General features: G+C 38.5%; 1 protein-coding gene across 5 annotated transcripts in view; it reads left to right on the forward strand.

The window, feature by feature from the left end:
• LOC107709967 (rab-3A-interacting protein-like) overlaps positions 1-26155 on the forward strand; it is a 44536-nt gene that overhangs the window by 2222 nt on the left and 16159 nt on the right. For 3 of the 5 annotated variants that reach the window (XM_016514639.1, XM_016514641.1, XM_016514640.1), the window contains exons 2-7: positions 5477-5581; positions 9003-9273; positions 11190-11361; positions 15595-15690; positions 20841-20918; positions 22349-22552. In XM_016514639.1, coding sequence (XP_016370125.1) covers positions 9011-9273; positions 11190-11361; positions 15595-15690; positions 20841-20918; positions 22349-22552 — 813 coding nt within the window. In that variant the 5' untranslated portion in view covers positions 5477-5581; positions 9003-9010. The remainder of the gene's footprint in view (positions 1-5476; positions 5582-9002; positions 9274-11189; positions 11362-15594; positions 15691-20840; positions 20919-22348; positions 22553-26155) is intronic. The other 2 variants (XM_016514642.1, XM_016514643.1) reach the window with 2 other exon arrangements.

Consider the following 26155-nt stretch of genomic DNA (forward strand, 5'->3'; position numbering starts at 1 on the left):
ATTATATGCATTTATGGTGTAATTACTACATTTTGTTTTCATATTTACTGCAAACAATGCGCTGTTACTTTAATTCAGCGCTTGCAGAGCAGCAACAATAGACTCGGTGTGGAAACGATCTCTGCACTGCTGCAGACGCACCGCTACTGGAACGCACTGCCGCACCGCAACCGTGTGCAGTGTGAACGCTTTAATCCGTTAACATGAGCGCGGAAAAAATACACACTGCACTGCAAACGGAGTAATGTGAACCTGGTGTTATGTGTGTGCGCTGCGTGTGTGCATGAGTCTCCAGGAGAGCGCGAGAGCGCTGAATGGTTAAACATTGGCAAGAATTAAAAAGAAATGCAATTTATAAACTTTAGTGATGATGCAACACTGCCGCGACTGTGCAAGTGACAATTCCTGTGTCAACTGTGCAGCGTGCAGCTCGCTTATAGTGGAGACGCGATGTGATTTGAAGCCATTTGCGCATTTTGAGAGGGAAAGAGCACGCGCGGCGATTCACTCACGCTGTTTGTGAAATTATGTCCCACAGAAGGTTTTCAAATTACTTTAAGAGTTATTTAATGAAGAAATATGAGTTGCACCTCACCTTCAGCATAATAATTATTTTACCCGCGCCAGACAGACTGAGAGGTGCCGCTGCATGTCGTGCCAAACCTCGCACGGCAGGCGCGTCATCAACTTGAGATCGTTTTTTTGAGATCGGCCTTTTTAGAGACCACCGATCAATCATCCCAAAGCGATTATCGGCCGATTGATTCACTCACGCTGTTTGTGAAATTATGTCCCACAGAAGGTTTTCAAATTACTTTAAGAGTTATTTAATGAAGAAATATGAGTTGCACCTCACCTTCAGCATAATAATTATTTCACCCGCGCCGGACAGAGACTGAGACGGTGCCGCTGCATGTCGTGCCAAACCTCGCACGGCAGGCGCGTCATCAACTTGAGATCGTTTTTTTGAGATCGGCCTTTTTAGAGACCGCCGATCAAACATCCCAAAGCGATTATCGGCCGATAGTGATCGGTAGCCGATCAATCGGAGCACCCCTAATTTGGGCCACTGAAAAAAATAAATTAAAAATTAAAAATTGCATATTTAACCAGTTGAATAACAGAAAATTATTCTGAATGTAAAGGAAGATTGAGATGTTTTCAGTTGATTAGATGCTCACCTGAACTGATGTGTGATGAGATGCACATTGAGAAATCTGGAAAATTACGAGTGTGTCTTATGGAACACTAGCAATATTAACATATTATGGTTAAAATATAGTTGTACAGATATCATATATTATACAGACATGCTTGTATGAAATCAACAAGACTTCCATTTCAAAGTTTGTGTAAAGTCAGTATTACAGAATACATATTGTTGAAGTGTTTAATTGAGAAGTCACATTATTTGAAGAAAACTATTGCAATTAACTTTTTTTGTTTTGCTTTTTTGCTTTGATCCAGATGGTCCAGAGTTTTTGGTTTTGCCCAAAGAGTTATATTTTAGTGCATCACTATTAAACACCTCCTAAACAATGAGTCATATCCAGGATCAAGCCTAATTATACAGTGCTTTCATGAACCCACTGACTAGTCTGCTTTTAATATACTGGCACGTCCCTGGTTGACGGGACGTTGCTGCGTGTTACTATGAGGTTGCTAGAGTGTTGGTGGTGGTTGCATAGCATATTCCTGTGTGTTTGCTAGGGCATTTAGGGTGATTTACATGCAATTAATGTGGGTCTGTGCAGTTTCTATGTATTTTTCTTGTCTGCTGTGAAAAGAATCCTGCATCCTCAAGTCTCTGTGATCTGTGATATTTTCTTCAACAGACACACAAGCCACATTAACACAGTAACCAACATTAAGCTCCACAACATGTGTTGAGCTGCACACACTCAGACACACAGATATGTCCACAGACTACAGCATTAATTTAGTCTCAATATTACAAATACTGTCTGTGTCCATCTTCTGGAGGGATAAACTCATATTGTGCAGTCAGATGTAGGTGATTGTGTTCATCCGACATTGGTTACTCAAGAAGATGATCTAATGCCACCCTGTGACAAAACATAAACAGACACTGTTAGTGTGATTTGTACATGCTTCACGGTTGCTACATGTCACAGCACCAGAAGATATGAGGAAAATCAATGGATGGAGGCTACTAACTAACATTTATCTGATAACTTTGACCGATTCTGTCATTAATTACTCATCCTCATGTCATTCTAAACCCGTAAGACCTTCGTTCATCTTCGGAACACAAATTAAGATATTTTTGATGAATTCCGAGAGCTCTCTGACCCTCCCATAGACAGCAATGTAATTACCACGATCAAGGTCTAGAAACGTAGCAAGGGGATCGGTAAAATAATCCATGTGACATCAGGGGTTCAACCGTAATTTTACGAAGCTACGAGAATACTTTTTGTATGCAAAGAAAACAAAAATAACGACTTTATTCAACAATTTGTCTCCTCCGCGCCACCCTGGTGCCATTTTGGAGAATATCCACTGAACGTAAACAGTGTAAACAACAATTTGAACGAAAACAACATATCCGCGTGAAATATTCTTTGCGTAAAAAAAGTATTCTCGTAGCTTCGTAAAATTACGGTTGAACCACTGATGTCACATGGATTATTTTACCGAGCCCCTTGCTACGTTTCTGGACCTTGATCGTGGTAATTACATTGCTGTCTATGGGAGGGTCAGAGAGCTCTCAGAATTCATCAAAAATATCTTAATTTGTGTTCCGAAGATGAACGGAGGTCTTACGGGTTTGGAACGAGTAATTAATTACAGAATTTTAATTTTTGAGTGAACTAACCCTTTAAGAAAGAAGTTAAGAGATTTCTTATGCTAAATTCTTAGAAGTTTGAAAGAACTTCCTAAGTTCAATTTAATATTTTCTTAAGAACATCTTATTTTTTTCTCAAGAAGAAATTTACAGGCTTCAGGGTTCGTACGGGTGCTTGAAATCCTTGAAAATGCTTGAATTTTAACGTAGTGTTTTCAAGGTTTGAAAAGAGCTTGAATTTTGGATAAAGTGCTTGAAACTGCTCGAAATTGCAATTGCATTGGTTTTATAATAATTTCCTTTATTACTGAATAACGTTAGTTCACTTTCTAGACAAAATGCTGTGGCTATACTGTGTGCTATCTGTCTGTCTGTATTGACGAGCAGAGCGGGAGATAAAAACATGTCAGGAGGTTGCTGCTTCAGTCAGCGTTGGCTTGAAAACGACAAACACAAATTATGGTTAAAATAATGTAAAGTCTCCTGTAAAGTCTGCTTTTTTATGGGAGAGTCTGCGGTTTCAAGCCGTGTAAAAGGTAAGCAAAAATGCCCATGCTCACTTAAACTATGTGAAGACTGTCGCGATTAAAGTGAAATAATAAAATAAACATTTCAAAGTCAAAACGCAGCGCGGGTGTTTTTATATTAATGCATCTCTAACATGAATCGACTGCCTTGAGAGAAGTTTCAAAGGCATTATCGTTTCATCTCACCAACATTTAATGTCTGATAAAGTAGCGTTTGTGAGCCAGCTGTGCTTTGTGTACAGGCGTTACTGGAGAAACCGCTGTATTCATGTAGTTCCAAGAGCGCAGACAGAACCTCATATTTTAGCCTTTAAACTATTTTTAAGAAAAAAAAGGAAAGGGATGAGTCAAAAGTGTAAATAATTAATTTAATTTAAAGCACACACATCTTACTGTCTACATTTTTTTTTATTTTTGAAGGCACATTAGCTTTTTGTTCTGAACAAAAACAGCAGACAGGCTTATTGAAAATGAAAATTCTTTAAACTTTTGACTTGTTCCTTCTTTATTAAAAAAAAATATATTTTAAAGGCTGAGGCTTGTTAATTTGAGGTTTGTCACTTTATACAACTCTTTCTATTTGTGAAACCTGTATTTGAACTGCAAATCATGTTTTTTGAAGTCATTTTATGGTTTAATATGTTACAATAGACACTGCCCTACCCCACTCATACAGTATTTATTTTATTTTTGCAGGGTAAAAAGCCTTAAATATTATTTAAAAAATCTTGCAGATACCCTATAAATTCTTTCTTTCTTTCCCGCATGAGTTTCCCATGCATGCTCACAGCAGTGCAAGTTCTGCTCCCATTGTAATGTTTAAAATGAGACCGTTTTATTTTGGCACTTTTGCATTTTTGATTGATGTGAAGTGTTTTAAATTTGTAAAAAGAATCTTGTCATGTAATGATTCAGTGAATTTGATTAATGATCAAATACAAGTACTCAAGTACGCATGTCCACCTCTATGTCTTACAAAAGCCTGTGATAAAGGCTGTCATTGTCCATGGAGCAACACATGATCCATTCGAGAGGTCATAAACACTTGTGCTACAGATAACTAGTGATTTTCCACTGGTGAAAGTAAGAGCTTGTGTAGATAAGCTGGACTGCTTCCAGCAGCAGCAGGACTCAATATTTGATGAGTGAACAGATCCAGCCTATCAGATATCTGTTCAGTTTATTTGTGTTCACGAGTACAACACACGCCCAGAGTTTGAACGCTAATGCCTAGATATATGCTTATGCACATAATGTTATCTAAATACTGAGTTTATTCATTCATGGCATACATGATTAGTGAAACACTTTGATGTTTCTCGATAGTATTTAAATGCATCATCAGATGAAGATGACTGATGAATGTCCAGAGTGAGCAGAGCTGGACTCTAGACATAGAAGAAACTCAAATATAAGAGTGTTTTTATTGGTGTCACTACATTCCCATACTTCCTTTTGTGTCATGGTTGTGTAATTACTATAATCATTTACTCACCCTCATGTCATTCCAAACCAGAAAGACTTCCACGCATCTTTGAAACACAAATGAAGGTATTTTAAATGGAACATGAGATTTCTGTCCCTCCATTGAAAGTCCATTCCTCCAAAACTTTGACGCTTCAAAAAGGCATTGTAAAAGTAATCCATATGAATTGAGCTGTTTAATCCAAGTCTTCTGAGACATAATCACTTTGTATGATGAATATAATTAATTTAGTTACACACATACTGTATAAACATTTCTTAGCTGCATACATACATGGAGCTCATCAAATGTGGTAAACGGAATCTCTACTTATAAATTAGTGTGAAAATTTCTTTCAATCCAGGTTAAAAGGCCCTTTACAAACTTTATGAAATTTTGGTGAAATTGACTTTCCATATAGGGACAGAAATTTTGTTTCATTAAAAATATGTTCATTTGGGCTTTGAAGATGAACAAAAGTCTTATTGGTTTAAAACGACATGAAGATAAGTAGCCTAATTGATGACACAATTTTCATTTTTGGGTGAACTATCCATTTAAATGTAAGTGGTCGTTGTAATTTACCCTCAGATTTCTTTCATTTCACTTATAATTCTATTTATTCCTTACTTTTTATTCATCTGTGGTTTTTATTCTTGTTTTGTGTGTCTGTAGGTGAAGACAAATCAGGAACCAGACGTGGTTTATGAGGAGAAAAGTTTGTTCTGCTCTTCCTGCTGACTTGTGTTCTAAAGCTTTACACATCACTTCATCACAATGGTATGTTCACATTTCTCTGCTGTTATAATAATAATGTTTCTACAGGTTGTTATCTATTAATATATAATATTATGCTGGTGTCATTCTGTGCAGTGCTTTGTCCAGCAGATATTAAACACAATTATTATATTGGTAACACTTTACTATAAGGTCACATTTGTTAAACATTAGTTAATACATTATCTAACATGACCTAACATGGAGCAATATATTTTACAGCATTTTTAACCTTTGTAAATATTAGTTAAAGGGCACCTATTTTGCCCCTTTTTACAAGATATAATATTGGTCTTGGGTGTCCCCAGAAAGTGTCTGTGAAGTTTCAGCCCAAAATACCAAACAGATAATTTATTATAACAGCTGGAAAATGTCATTTTTGGGGTGTGGCTAAAAAAAGAGCTGTTTTGGAGTGTATGGCTTTAAATGCAAATGAGCTGCATATTCCCCCCTCGTCTCCAGAAGAGGGCGTCGCGTATACGTCTCTCTGCATTGCATATCTACAGCAATAAGCAGCCAGTAGAAGCAACATAACAGAGCGAGAGAACCGGTGTTTAGCCGTACATATGGGAAGCCAAATGCACTGAAAGTGGAACGAAACAGCGTGATGTTACAGAGCTCACGCCGCGTAGACCTGTCATCGGCGTGGATCAATTGACCGAGCCGAGCGACCGCACTACCGAACGAATCTCGTGCTATAAACGGCGCAAACTAATCTCACAAGTGCGGCGCTGATCAGTTAAAAAATAATTAATGTACGCACACAAATACGGTTAAAACGCTAAGCACTGTAATGACATGACATTCACAAAGGAGTCTGGAGTGGTACACGTATTTAGGTAGATTTTGAGGCGCATTACCTTGAAAAATGAAAGTAATCCACAGCGTCCTCAGCAGCTCAGATGTTGGGAGAAAATGAAGACTCTTATGTTCAGTCTTACATCCAAACACAGAGCATCGGGATTGCTTGCGAGACTATTGTCTCTATCGCAGTTACACGCTCATGTGACATTGCTGCGCTGCATGGTCACAAAAAGTTATCGTTTGCATGTGTTTTTAAGCATTGCGGTTTAAAAAAGTGATTTTAAGCCGTTGAAATGCAATCAGCAGCGAAAGAGAACTCATTTCATGAAGACTGTGCTCTTAGAGTGTGGCAGTGCTGAACGGAGTTATTTTTGCCATTTTAGGGTGTACTTACACTAGGCGTTTTGAACCGTGCCCGAGCGCGGTTGACCCCCAAAGCCCAGTTCGTTTGACTAGTGTGAGCGTTCCGTGCCGCGCTTGGACGCTTTGGTTGGGCTTGGGCTCGGTACGCATGCAGTGTAAGCGCTAACCTCGTCAGAGCACGGAACAGATACTGTTTTGTGTGTGCTGCTGTCATCATTACGACCGCAAACATTATATTACTACTACTACTACACTACACTTTTCAATTAATTTCATTCAATCAAGTATATTTAGGTTTATAATGGCTCTGGTTCTCACCTTAATGATGAACAGGAAATGTAGTTTGCGAGTAAAGCTGCAAATTATATAATTAACGTCAGCTGCCTCCGTAATAATTTTCTGATACATAAATGTGAAAATCAATGCACAACATAAATTATAAATTAATTATTATTAATTATTCGGCAGAATATTAGTGAAAGTGGTTTTCTCCGTTATCTCATACATGACGTATGCGTGCTCCGGCCCGGAAAGTTTAGTGCAAGTGTGAGTGCAGGCCAGCGGGGGAGTGGGGAGGGGGGATAATCGCGCTCGGGCACGGTTCAAGGCAACCATGCCTAGTGTGAGTACACCCTTATAGGCCTTGAATGGTTAAATACACACACTTGTATCTGTCAAATTGCCCATCTTTGCAAGTATCCTCGTATACACAGTAATTTAGGTCTTAAGTGAAAGCAAACAGCTGAAAAGAAAACGTGTAACAGTATATTGGATCCAGGCAGCTCTTAAAGTGACAGCAGTCTAATATTCCTGCTGTCTGTTAATCAAACAACAGAAGAGAGAAAATCTCTTTTGTAACTGTAATAAGAAGAAATATATAAAGCAAACAGAAAGAAAACGTGTAACAGTATATTGGATCCAGGCAGCTCTTAAAGTGACAGCAGTCTAATATTCCTGCTGTCTGTTAATCAAACAACAGAAGAGAGAAAATCTCTTTTGTAACTGTAATAAGAAGAAATATATATCTAATTTGCACAGTGAAGAATATGCAGTTTTTTTTTTTACATTTGATTGCTTTATACAATGCATGTATAATTTCTTATTCATTTGTTTTACTGTAGTTTTTTTTTATCCTATTGCTTGTAAGTAGTTTCTTATTCTTATTTAAAGGCAGAGTAAGTGATTTCTGGTAGTCAATGTTGATATTTGAAATCACCAAAACAAACACGCCCCTACCCCAAAAGGGTCTTGCCCCTATTTTGATAGCTCTGCCCCACATATACGTACGCAACCCAGGCAACGATTCGTTCTGTGAAACAAAGCAAAACCAATGTTACACTGTGTCTACGGACGTGAGCGGCGCGGTGCAACAAATCCCCGACAGAAAACTGCTGCCGGGTTCTATTTATGACGTGCTGACACCGATTTCAAATGGTTTTCAACGGTCGTTTGACCTCTTTCTCGCGTCCAGTGTAGGCAGACTTTAGTTGTTGTAGACACGGTGTTACTCACCTATTGAGAAGAAACAAAGCAACCTCGGCGTCCGATCGCAGGCCTCCGCTCCTTGAGTTCTCTCCAGCGCTGGAAAGCTGATCCGATATTTACACGGGTCCTACTTCTTGCCTTATCGTTCCGCAGACGTTTTCCTCTTTTGTTTTTTATCCGCCATCTCTATCTTTCTGTCGCTTGGCTCGGCTAATGTCCGTCCCATGCACTGAACGCGCTCTCCTCCACATCACGAGTAGACATGCCCCTTATTGCTGATTGGCTACAAGTTTGTTTTGCGATTCGGCCCGAATCAGTTTTCTAAAGTGTTTTTGAAAAATCACTTACTCTGCCTTTAATCGCTGCCTGAGTACTTGTCTTCAGCGATCTTGAGGTTTTATTATTATTATTATTTATTATTTATCAGTTTTTTGTGATATTGACACTGGTGGAAATGTTTATGGTATCAAAAATTTTGATATCATAAGGACTTTATTTAAAGAAAAAATAACTATATTGTGATATATATCGTTACTGTGAAATAAACTAAAAAAGATCTTGGTCGCTCACCACTAATGTTAACAAATGAAACCAAACCTTATTGTAAAGTGTTTCCATTATATTATATAATCATTCAGGGCAAGTTAGCTATTAGCACTGACAAGTCTTTTTTTTTAAATATGTAATTGTGCGCATCCTAATGAGATGGTTTTGGTCATAGTCATTGGATTTTGCTTTTATTCACTCTCGTAATTGAACTGCCTTTGCACAGATCACTGTATGAAGATATTTGCGGCTATGGCCAGTGAACCACTCGAAGGGTTCCATGAGGTGAACCTGGCGTCACCCACCACCCCAGATCTTCATGGCGTTATAGACCCGAGCCCACCAAAGCACAACGCTCCCCCCAGCACACTGTACCGCACACACTCTTTGACTTCTAGCCAGAATGCACCCAATGCTCTCAGAGCCGACCAGCTGCCCACCCAACCCGTGTACTCGACCCCCCGTCACCTGGGCACAGAGGACACCCTCAATGGCAGGTAAGACTCCAGAAACAGCAGGTGAACCAAACACAGTGTCTACACTCAGGGTTACCATGTCTGAAAAACAAAACCAGCTCAATCAATATTAAAAACAAGCCCAAACACATTTTTTTCCATGGTTTTCCACTCAGTCAGGGGTCTCCTTCATCACAATTGTGTTCTGGGGAGATTGCTTTAACCTGTGGACTAAAAAACAACCTGTGGCAACAGTGTAAAAGTAGCCCAATTCTATGGGAAAACCGTGGACTTGGGAACACTGTCTGTACTGGATGTATTTTGACAAGCTACTCCAGTCAGTTAATTTTAGTAACCAACTATATATATATATGTGTGTGTGTGTGTGTGTGTGTGTGTATAATACACCTCATGTCGCTCCAAAGCTCTATGACTTTCTTTCTTCTATGGAACATAAAAGAAGATATTTTGAGATGTTTTTTTTTTTTCCATAAAATGCCAAGTCATTGGTCACAAAAACTGTTTGGTTGCCAGTATTGTTCAAAATATCTGCTTTTATGCTGCAGAGTAGAAAGTTATGTCGTACAGGGGTAGAACGACATGAGAAACGATCGAGTGAATGTCATATTGAACGAAAGTGATGCAACACTGTGTCCCAGTCCCATTTCCGTTTCCTGTCCCACTGAATTTGGCAAAAGCCAAAAATAGTATCAAAAAGGAAGTATTTTGTATTATTTTGAGGAGATGCCATCAAAAGCTTATGAGCAATAGCAGATGTATTTGGATATGATCTACAGTACTTGTCAATAGTTGGAAAACATTACAATTTTTAAATGTTTTTAATGAACTCTTCAACTCACCAAGGCTGGATTTATGTGCTCAAAATACAGTAAAACACTAATACTGTGAAATAGTGTTACAATTAAAAAAAAATTTTTATATATATATATTAAATATTTTTTTATTGTAATATATTTTAAAATGCTGATTTGCTGTTCAAGAAACATTTCTTATTATCAATGTTGACAACAGTTGTGCTACTCAATATTTATGTGTGTGTGTTGAGTTCTAATAGAAATTAATGCTTTTATTCAGCAAATAAGCTTTTAAACTTTCTATTCAGCAATGAATCCTAAGAAAAAACAAATCCACAAAATATTAAGCAGCTGAAACTGTTTTTAACATTGATAGTAATAAAAAACATTATTAATAACCAGAGGCGGACAAAGTACTCAACTCCATTACTTGAGTGAAAGTACAGATAAGACTTAAGTAAATGTACTTAGTTACTGTCCGCCTCTGTTAATAACTGAGCACCAATATAAGTTTAGCAGCAAATCGGTATATATTAGTATGATTTCTGAAGGATCATGTGACACTAAAGATTGGAGTAATGCTGAAAATTCAGCTTTGCGTCACAAAAATAAATTACATTTGAAAATATATTCAAATAAAACTTTTTTTGCAATTTTTTGCAGTTTTACTGTACTTTTGGTCAAATAATGCAGCCTTGGTGAGCATTAGAGACTTCATTAAAAACACTTAAATCATAATGTTTCCAAACGTTTGACAAGTACTCTATGTACCTGGATGTTTTATCTGTGATGGTCTGATGGAGTTTAAGTCATCATGAAATCAAAATGGACAATTCTTACTTTTATGGGAAGTTATCCATAAAATACCCCTCACCTTAGTTTCTATAAAAGCTCTTTAGACCAGGGCTGTCCAAACTCGGTCCTGGAGGGCCGGTGTCCTGCAGAGTTTAGCTCCAACCCTAATTATACACACCTGAACCAGCTAATCAAGCTCTTACTAGGCATAGAAACTTCCAGTCAGGTGTGTTGAGGCAAGTTGGAGCTAAACTCTGCAGGACACCGGCCCTCCAGGACCGAGTTTGGACAGCCCTGCTTTAGACTGAAGAGAAAGTTTCTAAATCAAATTGATGTTTCTCTCCACAGTGGAAATGATCCTGCAGTGGATGCAGTGGATGGCAACGTCCCATCAGCTGATGGAGAGGATGTTCTGGGCCTGAGCGCAGACAGTCTGTCCCGTCTCAGAAGTCCATCAGTTATGGAGGTCCGAGAGAAAGGCTACGAGAAGCTAAAGGAGGAGCTCGCCAAAGCACAACGGGTGAGCCACTAAACCAATGACATTCACAGATCTAAACTTACATTTATTCATTTAGCTGATGCAATAAACCAAAACGAATGAGAAATTACGAACATCACAAACAAATTTTCAGACTCTAAAAATATACCTTTTATCACATGCCTCTGGTTAGGACACAATGTAATTCACAACAGATATCTAGGGCTGGGTTGAAAATGGTGATTTCTCGTTTTTGATTAATTCTCAGTTTGATTAACCAATTGATCATTTAGTCTATGCTGTTTTCAGTTGATGTGTGCAGTGAACAAAACTTCACTAAACATTATTTGTAGTGCGCCTGCTATCCAGTAAATCACAATAAGCTTTTTGCTTTGCTATCTGAGATATGAAACAAAGTCTCAACTTAAATCCAAACAATAAATCTTGTTTTGGCACTCTTTAATGCAGCAGCCTGTATTGCATATTAAAGGGATAGTTTACCCAAAAATTACTCACCCTCATTTCGTTCCAAACCCGTAAAGGTCTCTGCACACTGAGTCCGACATTTTCGTATGCGTTTTTTCGTATTCGAAATCCAAAAAATTTGTCACGCACAGAAACCTTGCACACTGAGTCTGATGCGTATTAATCCGTTGCGAAAAAATTCGCAAAACAGCACTAAATGGAGTCTTCAAGCAGTGAGGATGATTTTGTTGTCTTCTCGCTTCTTAAAAAGAGAAAAAGAAAGGAAATATTGGGTCCATCCGATACTGAGATATAGAGAGGACGGAGAGTTCCCCCTCAGGAGCAGCGGGATTATCCTGGGCAATTCAAAGTTAACTTCAGGATGTCAGTGGCTCAGTTTGATGCTTTGCTAGCGATACTAGAGCCACATTAAAAAGAAGACCTCCAATTTCTGTGAACTCAGTGTGCAAGGATCTTTACGGTGCTTTGTGCTGCGAGACGAAGTGGATGAACTTGACAATCGCCATTCTGGTCTGGATTTTAGCGTTCGCTTGTATGGTGGTTCTGAACTGTCAAAACACCTCTCAAAATGCTTGCAACGGATGTGAAAAACGGAAAAAATCGAACCCGATCCGAAATTTTCGTCCGTCATTAAAAAATGTTGTGTAAAAGGCAGTGTGTAAACATGATTGACATAACGTGAGGTCGTATTTATTTTTTAACGTGCGAAAATTTCGAACGAAATTTTCGGACTCAGTGTGCAATGACCTTAAAGGATTAGTTCACCCCAAAATGAAAATTAGGGGTTTTACTCACCCCCGATGCATCCTAGGTGTATATGACTTTCTTCTTTCAGATGAATCCAGTCGGAGTTATATTTAAAATTGTCTTTGATCTTTCAAGCTCTATCGTTGCACTCAGTGGGTGTTGCATTGCTTCAGTCCAAAAGACGTGAAATAAAAAGCACCTTTTCATAAAAAAAAGTGTCTCACACGGAATTTTCATTTTGGGGTGAACTAACCCTTTAAGACCTTCGTTCATATTCGTAACACAAATTAAGATATTTTTGATGGAATCTGAGAGCTCTCTGACCCTCCATAGACAGCAAGGATATTACCACGATCAACGCACAGAAACGTAGCAAGGACATCGGTAAAAATAGTCCATGTGACCTCAGGGGTTCAACAGTAATTTTACAAAGCTACGAGAATACTTTTTGTGCGCAAAGAAAACAATAATAACTTTATTTATTCAGCAATTCTTCTCCCCGAGTTACTGTCTTCTGCCATTTTGTAGAGTACCCAAGAATGTAATCAATGTAATGAGCGTTGTTTATGTTCTACTGAAGACAACGCTGATTACGTTCAGCGAAAGAACGCGCATGCTGAATGTAAACAACGTAATAACAATATAATTTTTTTTCCATATCAATTTAATATTGTGGTATCATCAAACAAAGGTTTGTCTGGTTATGTCATATTATTTTCTTATCTAAGTGGATGTTTCTGGGCCAAAATAAGCTGCAGAGTAGACCAGGTTTTCATGCTCAAAAGTGGACATGACATGAAGTGAGGAACCGCCACTAATGTTTAATATTCTATTAATCCAGTTTGACAGAAAATCATGTCATTATCAGTATTTATGAAATATTGTGACATGATCTGAATATAGCAGCTCAGCACAGCCACAAAAGAGCCGTTTTGTGAAGAGAGAAATGTGTTCAACAAATGCGGGACAATAACCGTTTGCTAAATATAAACACTCACATATAGTTTTCTACCAAAAATGGTGAATTGGTGCATTTGAAAAAGGATTGTTATTTAGTTTTTCTGTTCCGCTCAGACACAGCTCTAGATTTTCTACTAGGGGTGGACATTCTGATTTATTGTGGGCACAAAAAATGTGAAGTTTGTTACACATGTGAGTCTGTTATGTTTAGTTTTTTTCACTTGCAGTTATAAGCATGGTTCAGCAGGTTTTGCATTATCAAAGATCAAATAGATGTCACACGTCACCTTTGTCTTTTTTAAAAGTGTGCACATTGTCCAGTGGATAAAGTTTATTAGTTTATTAGCATAATGGGTGAAGTTTACTGGAAAGATTTCTGTCAGACTAATTGTTTACATGACATTTTAAAGTTGCAACATAACAGAGATAGCAACAGAGCTTTTAATTGAAACTGATAATCAAACATAAAAAAATGGGGGACTTGATTCAGTTAATCGTTTGTTGATTGGATGGAGGCACATCTAAATGTGAGCTTACAGTTGATAAGAAAAGTGTGGGTTTATGCAAACTAAATGATAGAAGTCTGCTATACATCACCAGAGGGAAGTCTGTCAATTCATCCAAAAATGCAGTGATTAAACAAATTTTTTGTCACCTTGCTTCTACATTAAACAAAAATAAAATATGTGGATGAATCATTCACAATGAGTATACATATCATGCATTTACAAAATAAATACAGTGAATTTTCATTTCATGCCTACTTTAAATTGTTGTCTGAGCGAAACTAAATTTTAAAGTGTGTGATATTGCACTAATTATTCCACAAGGTTTTCTATTAAAAAAAAGCTAGTAGTAAGCTAGTAGTCTTATCCTTGTTATTACATAGCCGGCTGTTGAGAACATGTGCACAGGAGCACATAGATATTAGTCTGATATGAGTTTCTCCTACTGATTGACTGCATCTGAACACACTCCATCACATCTCAACATCTCAGCCTAACCTAATGCTGTCAGTAAAAGATTTTCTACATATGTTTTCTATTTTTATGTTCCAGTTCTATTTTTAAAATGTCATTTATTCCTGTAATGGCAATTTCAGCATAATTACTCTAGTCTTCAGTGTCACATGACCCTTCAGAAATCATTCCAATATGTTGATTTGGTGCTCGATTATTATTGGTTTTTAATTATTAATAATGGTTCTTATTATTATGGTCATCTTATTATTATGAATGTGTTGAATAGTTTTGGCTGGTTAATTTGTTTTTCAGTTGTTGTTTTTTTTGATAAGTTAAAAGTTTAACAGCAGTTTATTTGAAAAAATAAATCTTCTGTGTTTTGCATTCTTGCAGAATAAATTATTTTTAAAGCTGAATAAAATGTCTTTAAATAGACAAACAAACAAAGATACATACTGACCCCAAACCATATTTTAAACCCAAGCATATATTAATGTGAGACATGGCCTAGCAATAGTGTTGTTTTAGAATTATTTCTATACTATTATATTATATTTTGAATTAGCTGTTATTTTTATAGTTTCATTTAAAACTTTTCTTGTCATTTTATGTGCTTTTGTCATTTTTATTATTATTATTATATTTCTATTTCACTTTAATTTCAGTGTTAAATCAGTGTAGTACTTCCACTTAAAAACTTAAATGAAAATTAGAAATGTTGGCTTGGAAGCTAACTGAAAAAAATAAGTTTACTTTTTTATTTTTCTAATATTTATATTTTATTTTATTTCAGCTGTATTTGAATGAACAAAAACAACTTTTAACTTTTTCAATTAACAAAAACAATAGTTTCAGCTAACACTAGTAAGACAATAATAACCACAGGTTCGAATCCAGTCTGCATCTGCTGTTGTCATTAAAATGTCGCCCAAAAAGAAACCATACATTTATTGTTTCTTCCAATCGTTTTTTTGTAAAACAATACTGTAGTGTATGTTGTATCATCCACCCTTTTACATTGAAGTCATGGGCTAAATGAGAGAATGAGCCATACATTCCCTGTTTTTCAGTTCTGTTTTTCATTTGTGTATTCTGTTCATGTCATTGCATGTGTCTGAAGGAGCTTAAGTTAAAAGACGAGGAGTGTGAGAGGCTTTCTAAAGTGAGAGACCAGCTGGGGCAGGAGCTGGAAGAACTCACTGCTAGCCTTTTTGAGGTTTGTTTGGTTTCTTTTGCCAAATGACAGAGCAGATCTGTGTGTGTCTGGAAGCACTTGATCATCTGGAGTTATTCTGAACACTCAGCACTGTGATGGGTCAACTCAAATAGACAAATAATTCAGTACAGAACTAAACCGGTTTTTGATGGCACTCTCTCCACACTTCAGCCCTTACCTTAAAAATGTAACAGTGTGAATAGAGAAATTATATTATTTGTATGGTGGGTATATTTTATATATGCAATAAGTAAAACTTGTCACTGTGAACACAGAAGAATCATATTTAATTATTTTTTGATTTACAAGCGCCATGTTAACAATACATAGTCATAATCAGTATTTTTTAAGTCAAGTCAAGTCACCTTTATTTATATAGCGCTTTTAACAATACAGATTGTGTCAAAGCAACTGTACAGCATTAATCTCTATATATACTACCATTTAAAAGTTTGGGGTCTTTGGGAAGATTTTTTAAAAAGTCTCTTATTCTCAGGGCTGCATTTATTTGATCAAGATTACAGTAGAACAGTAATATTGTGAAATACTATTGCAATTTAAAATAAAATATTTTAATATATTATAGAATTTAATTTATTTATGTGATGGCAAAGCTGAATTTTCAGCAGTCATTACTCCAGTCTTCAGTGTCACACGAGCCTTCAGAAATAATTCTAGGGCCAGTTTTACTAAACAGGGCAAATTAGCGCGAGAGTGCAATTCCAAAACAGCGCCGAATTTCTGCGGGTGATTTACTAACAATGCGCAAATGAAAGAACACAGACGCAACATCTCATTTACATATCGACCAACACAATATACCAAGTGCAGCATCAATTTGCGTAGTCGCAAATAAAGTATAAAGAAATAAAGCAGCACCACAGTACGTTGAAAAGAACCGGAGGCCAAAAATGAAGGTTTGCTAGAAGTTTTGATAGACCTGGTATTGCGTGACTCCTAGTATAATGGCGAAAATACTAGTAATTTGACGAGCGCAAACGTTAGTAAAACATGTTGTGTGATTCATTTGAATACTCTCCTCCCATAACTTTTGTGTCTGAAAGGGAAACTCCTAAAAATGCATATTCAATAAGGTCAGGTGCAAAAATAACTGTGTCCATGCCTTTTTCGGTGCTAATTCGTCACTGCGCGTCTTTAGTAAAACCTGACAGTACTATTTTAATGCCAAAAGACAGTTTGCGCTGGTGCAAGCTGTTAGTAAAACTGGCCCCATATGTGCTAATTTTCTGCTCAAGAAGCATTTCATGTTATTATCAATACTGAAAACAGATGTATTAAAAACAGTATTTATTTGAAATGGAAATCTTTTATAGTATATACTTTTATAAAAGTATTAATTTCTTTCAAATTCGCCACAAATTTTGATTGGTAGTGTATATTTATGAAAACTCTGTGTGTATTTAATTATTTATGTTTGAAAAACAAACTGAAATTCACAAAGAACAAACAGGATTCACAAAGAATTGAACATACCAAATTTGTTGTATAAAAAGAGCAAACAGACAAAGGCACATTCATAAACATCATCTACTATATATAGTATAGCAAGTGCCCCATAAATGATAGTCCATAAAATCACACCCATTGAATATGCCTCTGTGACGTGCGTGTGCTATCAGGGTTGTTAATGAGTTCACATCAAAACCTCGCATCTGTTTTGACATTTTAACAAACTTTAGTAACAATCCAAGAAATTGATGTTCAGATCGTTATCTAGCTGAAACTGTTTCGCAATGATTCACTGCATAATTTGGTTTTAGGGTGCCATGAAAATTAGAGTTCAGCAGATGTTAGTCCACTTCACATTGCTTTAGCTGTTTTGAAAATAAAACTGAAGTTCAACTGAACAAACTGTTGACAAACTCCGTAACCCCATTTAGCCATGTGTTAGCATTTAGCATGTGTTCTGCCTTTTTCAAGACAGATAAAAACTTAAAAACTATTCCAAAAGTATTTTATGTTGTAGAATAAAATGTGACCCTGGACCACAAAACCAATCATAAGGGTAAATTTTTTGAAAATGTACATCATCTGAAAGCTGAATAAATACTGTAAGCTTTCCATTGATGTATGGTTTGTTAGGATAGGACTATATTTGGCCGAGATACAACTATTTGAAAATCTGGAATCTGAGGGTGCAAAAAAAAAAAATTAATTAAAAAAAAAATTAAAATATTGAGAAAATCGCACTTTAAAGTTGTCCAAATTAAGTTCTTAGCAATGCATATTACTAATCAAAAATGAAGTTTTGATATATTTACAGTAAGAAATTTACAAAATATCTTTACTTAATATCCTAATGATTTTTTGCATAAAAGAAAAATTGATAATTTTGACCCATACAGTGTATTGTGGGTTATTGCTACAAATATACCTGTGCTACTTATGACTGGTTTTGTATTCCAGGTTCACAAATGTGAAAATAGATTGGGCTTGTGTTAAATTAACCACTGACCTTATTTCAGGCATTTGACCCAAAAAAAACAAAAAAAAAACATTGACTTCAGGATGATGGAACTGGAAGTGCTAAAATGCTAACGTGTTTCCGGATTTTTCACCTACAAAAATATGTCATCCCTGCAGCACTCTATTATACAATCCCATTTCCAGATAAGTTGGGACATGTTATTAAATGAAATAAAATCTACAATCTGCTTCAAAGAAATAAAAGAATAGAAAACATCTCCAATGTTTTCACTCACCAACTTAATTGTATTTTTTAAATGTAAACAAATGTTGATTTTTAATGGCTGCAACAAAAACTCCAAAAAAAAGTTGGGAAAGAGGAATGTTTACAACTGTGTGTAATGTGGTGTTTTGGGTTGTGTTTCTTGTTCATGTTTTCATGTCTTTTATTTACAGGTGATCCAAACATCCAAACAATAATCCAAACTTGACTTGACATGAACAGACTTGACTTGACATGAACAGGCTTGACTTGACATGAACAGACTTGACTTGACATGAACAGGCTTGACTTGACATGAACAGACTTGACTTGACATGAACAGGCTTGACTTGACATGAACAGACTTGACTTGACATGAACAGGCTTGACTTGACATGAACAGATCAAACTACAAAATAAAAGACATGAAAACATGAACAAGAAACACAACCCAAAACACCACATTACAATGTGTTACATCACCTTTCATTTTAATTAAATTTTTTATTTGTTATTAATTGAGAATACTAATTGCTTCAGTTTTGTAAGTGTAATTTTCTAGCTTGATACAAGACTTAAGGCTGATTTATACTTCTGCGTCGAAGCTACGCCGTAGCCTGATGTGCACCTCTCCAAAAATGTCACAGCGCGTCAATTCTACGCGGATCGCAAGCGCTGTGATTGGTCTGCTAGAACCCCTCCCTCCGTATGTATTGTGTTTTTTTTCCACTTAAATATATTTTAATGTTACACCTTCTTATTTAAAATAAAACAAAGCAAATAACAAGTGTCTTATTATTTATTATACAACATAGCATATACATCAATCAGTTGTCCGCGACAAACAATGTTGATCTGCCATATGGTACCATTCCTTGTGGAGATTGAAAGAATGCCATCTTTTCCTGTCACGCTGTTACGGCTGATGCTTCTCCGATAAGCTGCTTCTTCTTCGGCTTTTGCCTGACACTGGGTTACACCAGCAACATGCCCGTGGACACTGCAGACTAGTGGTTTACATGTGTAATTGCACGTCGACGCGGACAATGACGCAGAAGTATAAATGAAAAGCAACGCATAGCCTACGGCGTAGCTTCGACGCAAAAGTATAAATCAGTCTGTGGTCCTTGTTGCCTTATTCTCTTCATCATGACACAAGACCAGTCAAGCACATCCACACTGTTGTTGTGCATGTGAATGAGGCCTGACTATTGACCAGGGACTTCCTGGGAAAATATTTTGTTTTGATGGCAGCATATGTCTCAGTACAATCCCAATATATGCCTCAGCCTCAATAGTACCTTCACACATATGCAAGTCACCCTTGCCTTAGGCACTGATCTACTCTCATACAATGACAGATGTTGGGTTTTGCACCTGTTGCTGATAAAAATCTAAATGGTCCCTGTGTCTTTGGCGTGGAGAGCTCGATGTCTGTTTTTCCCAAAAACAAGCAGAAATGTGGACTTTCCTGACCACAGAACACATTTCCACTGTCTTTCACACCAGAGAACCTGACAGCATCTCTGCATAGAAACGATGGGTGGCTAAATTATTTGCAATCTTGCATTGAAAAATGTTATTTTTGAACAGATTCACAATTATCTCTAAGTTTGGCACAAAGTGCTAATCCACAACCCATCTTTGCTTGCAAAGACTGACATTGGTAGTTTTACCCAAAAATGACACCATCAACTATTACCAACTTTTATTTTGCTTCTGTCCCAACTTTTTTGAGTGTGTTGCATCTATCAAAATCGCAATGTGTTTATATTTACAGAATACAGTAAGGATGGTCAAATAAAGCTTAAATAATGTTTAAAGAGTCCCAGACAAGTCACAGATTCTTCACAGATTCCTATTGCATTTTACAGCCCTTTTTTGGAAATGGGGTTTTATGTTTATTTTGCTTTATGTGCTTAACAAAATTGGCATGTAGGCATACCTGGAATATTTCCAAATGAATCGAGATCAGAATCAAGTCTGAAAACTTATGAATCAGAAACTAATTAAATTGTGAAACGTGTGTCAATAACCAGGCTAATTTCAAAAGTTATTAAAGAATACTACTGAATTAAACGAGTGTCCACTTCCAAATACTTCAACTGAAGCTTCTCTAATCATGTGGACAGGGTCAACGGATGACGTACATTATGTTGATCTTCACATAATATGAATCCAGATGTGCTGAGTGTTTAGGTAACCTGCTCTGAAGTTTCACTTCCCCTTCTCTGTTATGCATTTCATACCTCATATATATATTTTTTTCCTTTTTCATGTCTTTCTGTTTTCCCTCATCTTTTGCGTTTATTTAAAGTCCTTGAGTGTCCTCATCCTACCATTGCGCTGCTCTGCCAGGTGCCTCTGGTCTGGTCTGGTGTGGTAGAGGTGTCTCTTGGTGTGGGTTATTCTCAGATGAGTCTGTGTTTAATGTGGATCTGATCTGTGACGTTGTCAACAGGAGGCTCATAAGATGGTGCACGAAGCAAACCTGAAGCAAGCCACTGCTGAAAAACAACTGAAGGAGGCACTGGGAAAGGTGAGTTATGCTGACATGAGACAGCACTTTCTACATGATTACAAATAAACTAGCTAAACGAGAGAATACAGTGAAGTTCAGAGAAGAAAAAGCTCATTAACAACAAACTAAACCATTAATATCTGTCAGTGTCACCAAGACAAAAGATTTAACTTAAACTGAGGTTATTTATTTATAACATCTTATAGGCCAGATTTACTAACAACTTGCGCTAGAACAAACCTAATGTCAGGATTTACTAAAGACAGAGTGAAAAAAATTAGAGATGAAAAGGTGTGGACAGTTATTTGTGTCTGACCTTATTGCATATGCATTTATAGGAGTTTCCCTTTCAGACTGTGAATTTATGGGAGGAGATTATTTAAATGATTCATGTAAAATTCTTTACTAAGGTTTGCAGTAGTATTTACTGGTATTTGCACAGTTATTTAACACCCAAAAAAGTATGTCTTAACCCAATTTGTGCTTGATTCAGGGGCGTCGATAGACTCTGAAAATAGATTTACTGAAGCACGATCGCCAGTAAAATATTACTCATAAATCCTTTTATGTCAATGTAGAATACTGTATACTGATCTGAAAACTCTTTTTATTTTTCTTATAATATTTTAGTGATTTAAGTCTTGAGTTTTTTCTATCAGCTGTTTAAAATCACAACTTTAGAAATGGGTTTGCAAAAAGGTCTGAAATTGTTCATGATTAAGTTTGATTCATTCAAACGGTTCACTCACGCTCGGAATCATTTGCAGCTTTTTCTCACACTGAAAGACTCACAGAATATTTTTTAAGACCGAAAACGCTGGAAGAGATTGACCTAAAATCCATTGAAGAAAACAAAACTTAGACTAAGATTAGGAAGCACACGAGTTTGAAATAAACAATATTATAAATATGACTGGATGAACCATGTGTGAAACCTACACACATCTGCCCACTGAGACTCATTGTACAGGGTTTAAAATTAACTTTCCCCATTTGCCAAATGAGAGTAAAATTATGCTTTGGTGAGCAAACAAAGCTGAGGTGACTTCAGTTTTCATGGTTTATGCATAAAATGCATTGTTTAAATTGAAAGAATGCTGGTCATATCCTTAGCTTTTTTTAATCTAACAAAAATGACATGATGAATCACTAGAAAAGATACACTAGAAAAAGCTCAGTGACTCTCATGTGTCCTGTGAGGAAGGTATGAGATAAGAAGATAGGAACTAAAGAAAATAAACTAATAAAACAAAACACACACACATCGGAGGTTCAAGTCTTTTCTTCATCGTTTTGCGTCTCAGATTTTTAATGCAGAAAACATGTGAATGGCCTCTAATATCTTTATTAATTTTTCAGGGTTTTTTTTATATTTTGTGAATGTTATGTTTTGTAAATACCTGATTTTAAACCCCTGAAATCTCACCGGTCTTTTCTCTTGGATTCAGATTGATGTTCTTCAGGCCGAAGTGGCTGCTTTGAAGACTCTGGTCCTGTCAACCTCTCCCACATCCCCCTGTAAAGAAATGCCCCCCGGACCCAAAGCCCCTTTTAAGAAAGGCCACGCTCGAAACAAGAGCACGAGCAGCGCCATGTTGGGCAGCCAGCAGGAGGTCGCAGTGACGCAGCCCATTGTACGTGAGTGTAAAGAGGTTTGTATCTAGTGGTGAACGTCCATTTGTGTAGCATCACTCCTGCGGAAATTTCCCATATATCCCTGGGTTTGTTCCATGTCAGCCATTGATGTCTTATTAATCACAAGCAAATGTATTTTTTCTAAAGAGTTCATATGTAGCTGAATCTCCCTACATATCCAGTGCTCTTTTTGACTACACACTGAACTGAATACACTGTCCAAACAGCACATTTAAAAACCAAAAGTGACCAAAGTACTATAAATTGTAACAACATATGAGCAACAGTTATAAAACAAATAACATCTACATTTTAAAGTCCCTATATATTATTACAATAACAGTATATCAGCAAAATAATAAAACAAAGAATAAAACAAAAAATACACCTAAGAACTTTCAAAAGCAAGTGCAAGTAGATGGGATCTCATTTGTGATTTAAAAAGACTTATGAAGGACAGTTTCTGATATGAAAAGGTGCATTAGCATGATTGCACTTCTGTTTACCATATTTGATGTGAAAGCATGTATATGTTAATATCATTAAAAGACACAAACATTTTCATTTTTGCATTTGCCCATAGTTAAAAAATAATAATACAGCTTTTAGTCAGTTCAGTAGCTTATAAAATGTTTCTGAATCAAAGATCACAACATTTCTTGCTTGATTACGTAATTTGGAAATAAGGGCTTATAGTTATATTCTTGGTTGAACTGATAGAACTAAACACAACTACTTTCATTCTAGCTTCATTAAGTTAAAGAAATTTTACAGCTGTTTACTGTATGTATTGATCTCACTCTGATAGTCCAGCAAGGAGGTTAATGCAAAACATACTCGGTTACTAATGTAACCTCGGTTCCCTGAGATACGGGAACGAGTACTGCGTCTTGCTAGACGCATATGGGGAAAAAGCCTTTTTTCTCCTGAACTGAAGCCTTTTCTCATTCACGCAGTGAAATTGCACGGCCATTGGTTCGTGCAGTGTATTAAAAAACGAGCCAATGGCTAGGCAGCGGAGCTGCACGAGCCTATGCAACGAAGCCCGCCAAGCCTGCCAAAGCCCGCCAGAATGGGCGGGGCATCTGGCTATATAAGCGGGCGTTCGCCACAGGATTCTCAGGCTACTTCGACTGAAGCGACGACTGAGTCGTGCAGCTACATAGCACGGCTAGCAACGCAGTACTCGTTCCCGTATCTCAGGGGACCGAGGTTATGTTAGTAACCGAGTACGTTCCCTTTCGATACTTCGTACTGCGTCTTGCTAGACGCATATGGGAACACAGTACAATCACGCTGTGCTAAGGTAGTGGAACGACTAAAAGTATCAAACTTCCATAAGCAACCAATGCCCATAGAGAAGTTAACAACAACCCAAGGCTAAGACGGGCTGAGCTTCCTGAGGTCACACCCGGCCTGGTTAATCGTTCCAGAGTACTCCTGTAACTTCGACACCCAAGGGTCGAGAGCTAACAGGTGAACTGATGCCAGAGAGCTTGAGCGTGATACGGCCAAGGGCTCTCTGCCAGATCGGTTTACGCAGCGCATGTCACTTCAAGAAAGGACCCTGGCCTGCAAGGCCGGGACTTCCAGGTTATAAAACCTTGCGAATGTGGCCAGCTGGCTGCCTCACAAATATCTGCAATGGACACACCACTGTACCATGCCCAAGACGAGGCAATGCCTCTAGTCGAGTGGGCCCGTACTCCAATGGGGCATTGAAGGCCCAAAGGAGAGTACGCTAGCGAGATGGAGTCTACTGTCCACCTAGAGAGTCTTTGCTTCGTGACCGGAAGCCCTTTGGTGCGGTTACCAAAGCTGACAAAGAGTTGTTCCAACCACCTATAGGGGGCGGAACGCTCAATATAGATTCTCAGAGCTCTGATTGGGCAGAGCAGAGATAGCTCTATGTCCTCTTCAGAAGGAGGAAGCGCGGAGAGCGTAATGACCTGTGCTCTGAACGGAGTGGAGAGCACCTTAGGTACGTAACTGTGCCTTGGTTTCAGGACGACTTAATGTCGTTAGGTCCGAATTCCAGGCAGGCAGGGCTAATAGAGAGCGCCTGCAGGTCCCCTATTCGCTTTACTGATGCCAGTGCTAGAAGCAGAGCAGTCTTCAGCAATAGCGACCGAATGTTGGCAGACTGTAGTGGTTAGAAAGCGGGGCCCTTCAGGGCCCTCAGCACAGGGGGCGGATCGCATGAAGGGACGGTAGGGGGGACGAGGCAGATTCAGCCTCCTGACACCCCTTAGGAAGCGGATGACCGCGCTGTTTCTGCCCACCGATTGGCCCTCAATAGGGGCATAAGAGGCCGCTATAGCCACCACATAGACTTTGAGCGTGGATGGGGAGCGTCCCTTATCCAGCAGCTCTTGCAGAAATGACAATACCTCTGTCAAATCGGAAGTATGAGGGTCTTTGCCACAGTACAGACACCAAGCGGAGAAAAAAGACCACTTTAAGGTGTAGAGGCGTCTCGTAGACGGGGCTCTAGCCTCCGAAATTGTGTTTAAGACTTGCTCTGGGAGGCTCGAAGGCTGCCGTCGAGCGGCCAGAGGGGCAGGGCCCATAGGTCGGGCCGAGGATGCCATATTGTCCCGTTCGCTTGAGAGAGGAGATCCTGTCTCAGCGGAACAGGCCAAGGGGCCGCTATCAACAGCTGAGTTAGCTCTGATAGCCACAGCTGGTTCATCCAAAGAGGGGCCACCACTCGCCTGATTACCTGTGGGATCAGAGCGATCAGGGGAAAAGCATAAAGAAGGAGGTTTGGCCAATCGTGGGCCAACGCGTCCCTGGTCTTTGAGAAATAGATTGGAGCGTCCACTCCCCTGAGGGGACATTGCTCCTTGATAGCATGTCCGCTCCTTGGTTCAATTTGCCCGGTATATGCGCTGCTCTCAGCGAGCGCAGGTTGAGTTGAGCCCATTCCAGGAGGCGCTCTACCAGAGTGAAGAGATGCTTCGAGGAGAGGCCTCCCCGGCGATTTATGTAGGACACCACGAACCTGTTGTCCGATCGGAGTAGCACATGGTGTCTTTTTAGGACTGGCAGGAAAAACCGACAGGCTCGACATACTGCTAGCATTTCCAGGCAGTTGATGTGGAAGCTTTTTTCCGCCTTCGACCAGTGGCCGAAAGTCGGTATGCCCTCGCACAGCACCCCCCAACCTGAGTTGGAGGCGGCTGTTGTGACAGCTGTCCTTAGGGGGCCAGGGCTGTTACACAGGCCTGACTCACCCTGATCTGCAGGCGTCCGTGACGCCACGCATGGGATGGAACCCGTGGTTTCAACCAGCGCTGAAGGGGGCGCATACGAAGCAGACAATGCCACCGCCATGAGGCCCAGCATCCTTTGAAACGCGTTGAGAGGGCGAGTGGTACCAATCTCGAAGGAGGTGGCCAGCCTCCGTATGGCCAGAGCCTGTTCCGGCATGACTACAGCTCTCATTTGGGCTGATTCGAAAATTGTTCCCAGGAACGATATTCGCTGGCTGGGGAACAACGAGCTCTTGGCAAAATTGACCCTGAGGCACTCTAGGTGGCTGAGGAGGAGGGTCCTGTGTGATATTAATTCTGCCTCTGACTGGGCCAGAACGAGCCAGTCGTCGAGGTAGTTGAGAA

This window comes from Sinocyclocheilus rhinocerous, unplaced genomic scaffold (assembly GCF_001515625.1).
Source record: "Sinocyclocheilus rhinocerous isolate Xijiao unplaced genomic scaffold, SAMN03320098_v1.1 scaffold2132, whole genome shotgun sequence".
Lineage (NCBI taxonomy): Eukaryota > Metazoa > Chordata > Actinopteri > Cypriniformes > Cyprinidae > Sinocyclocheilus > Sinocyclocheilus rhinocerous.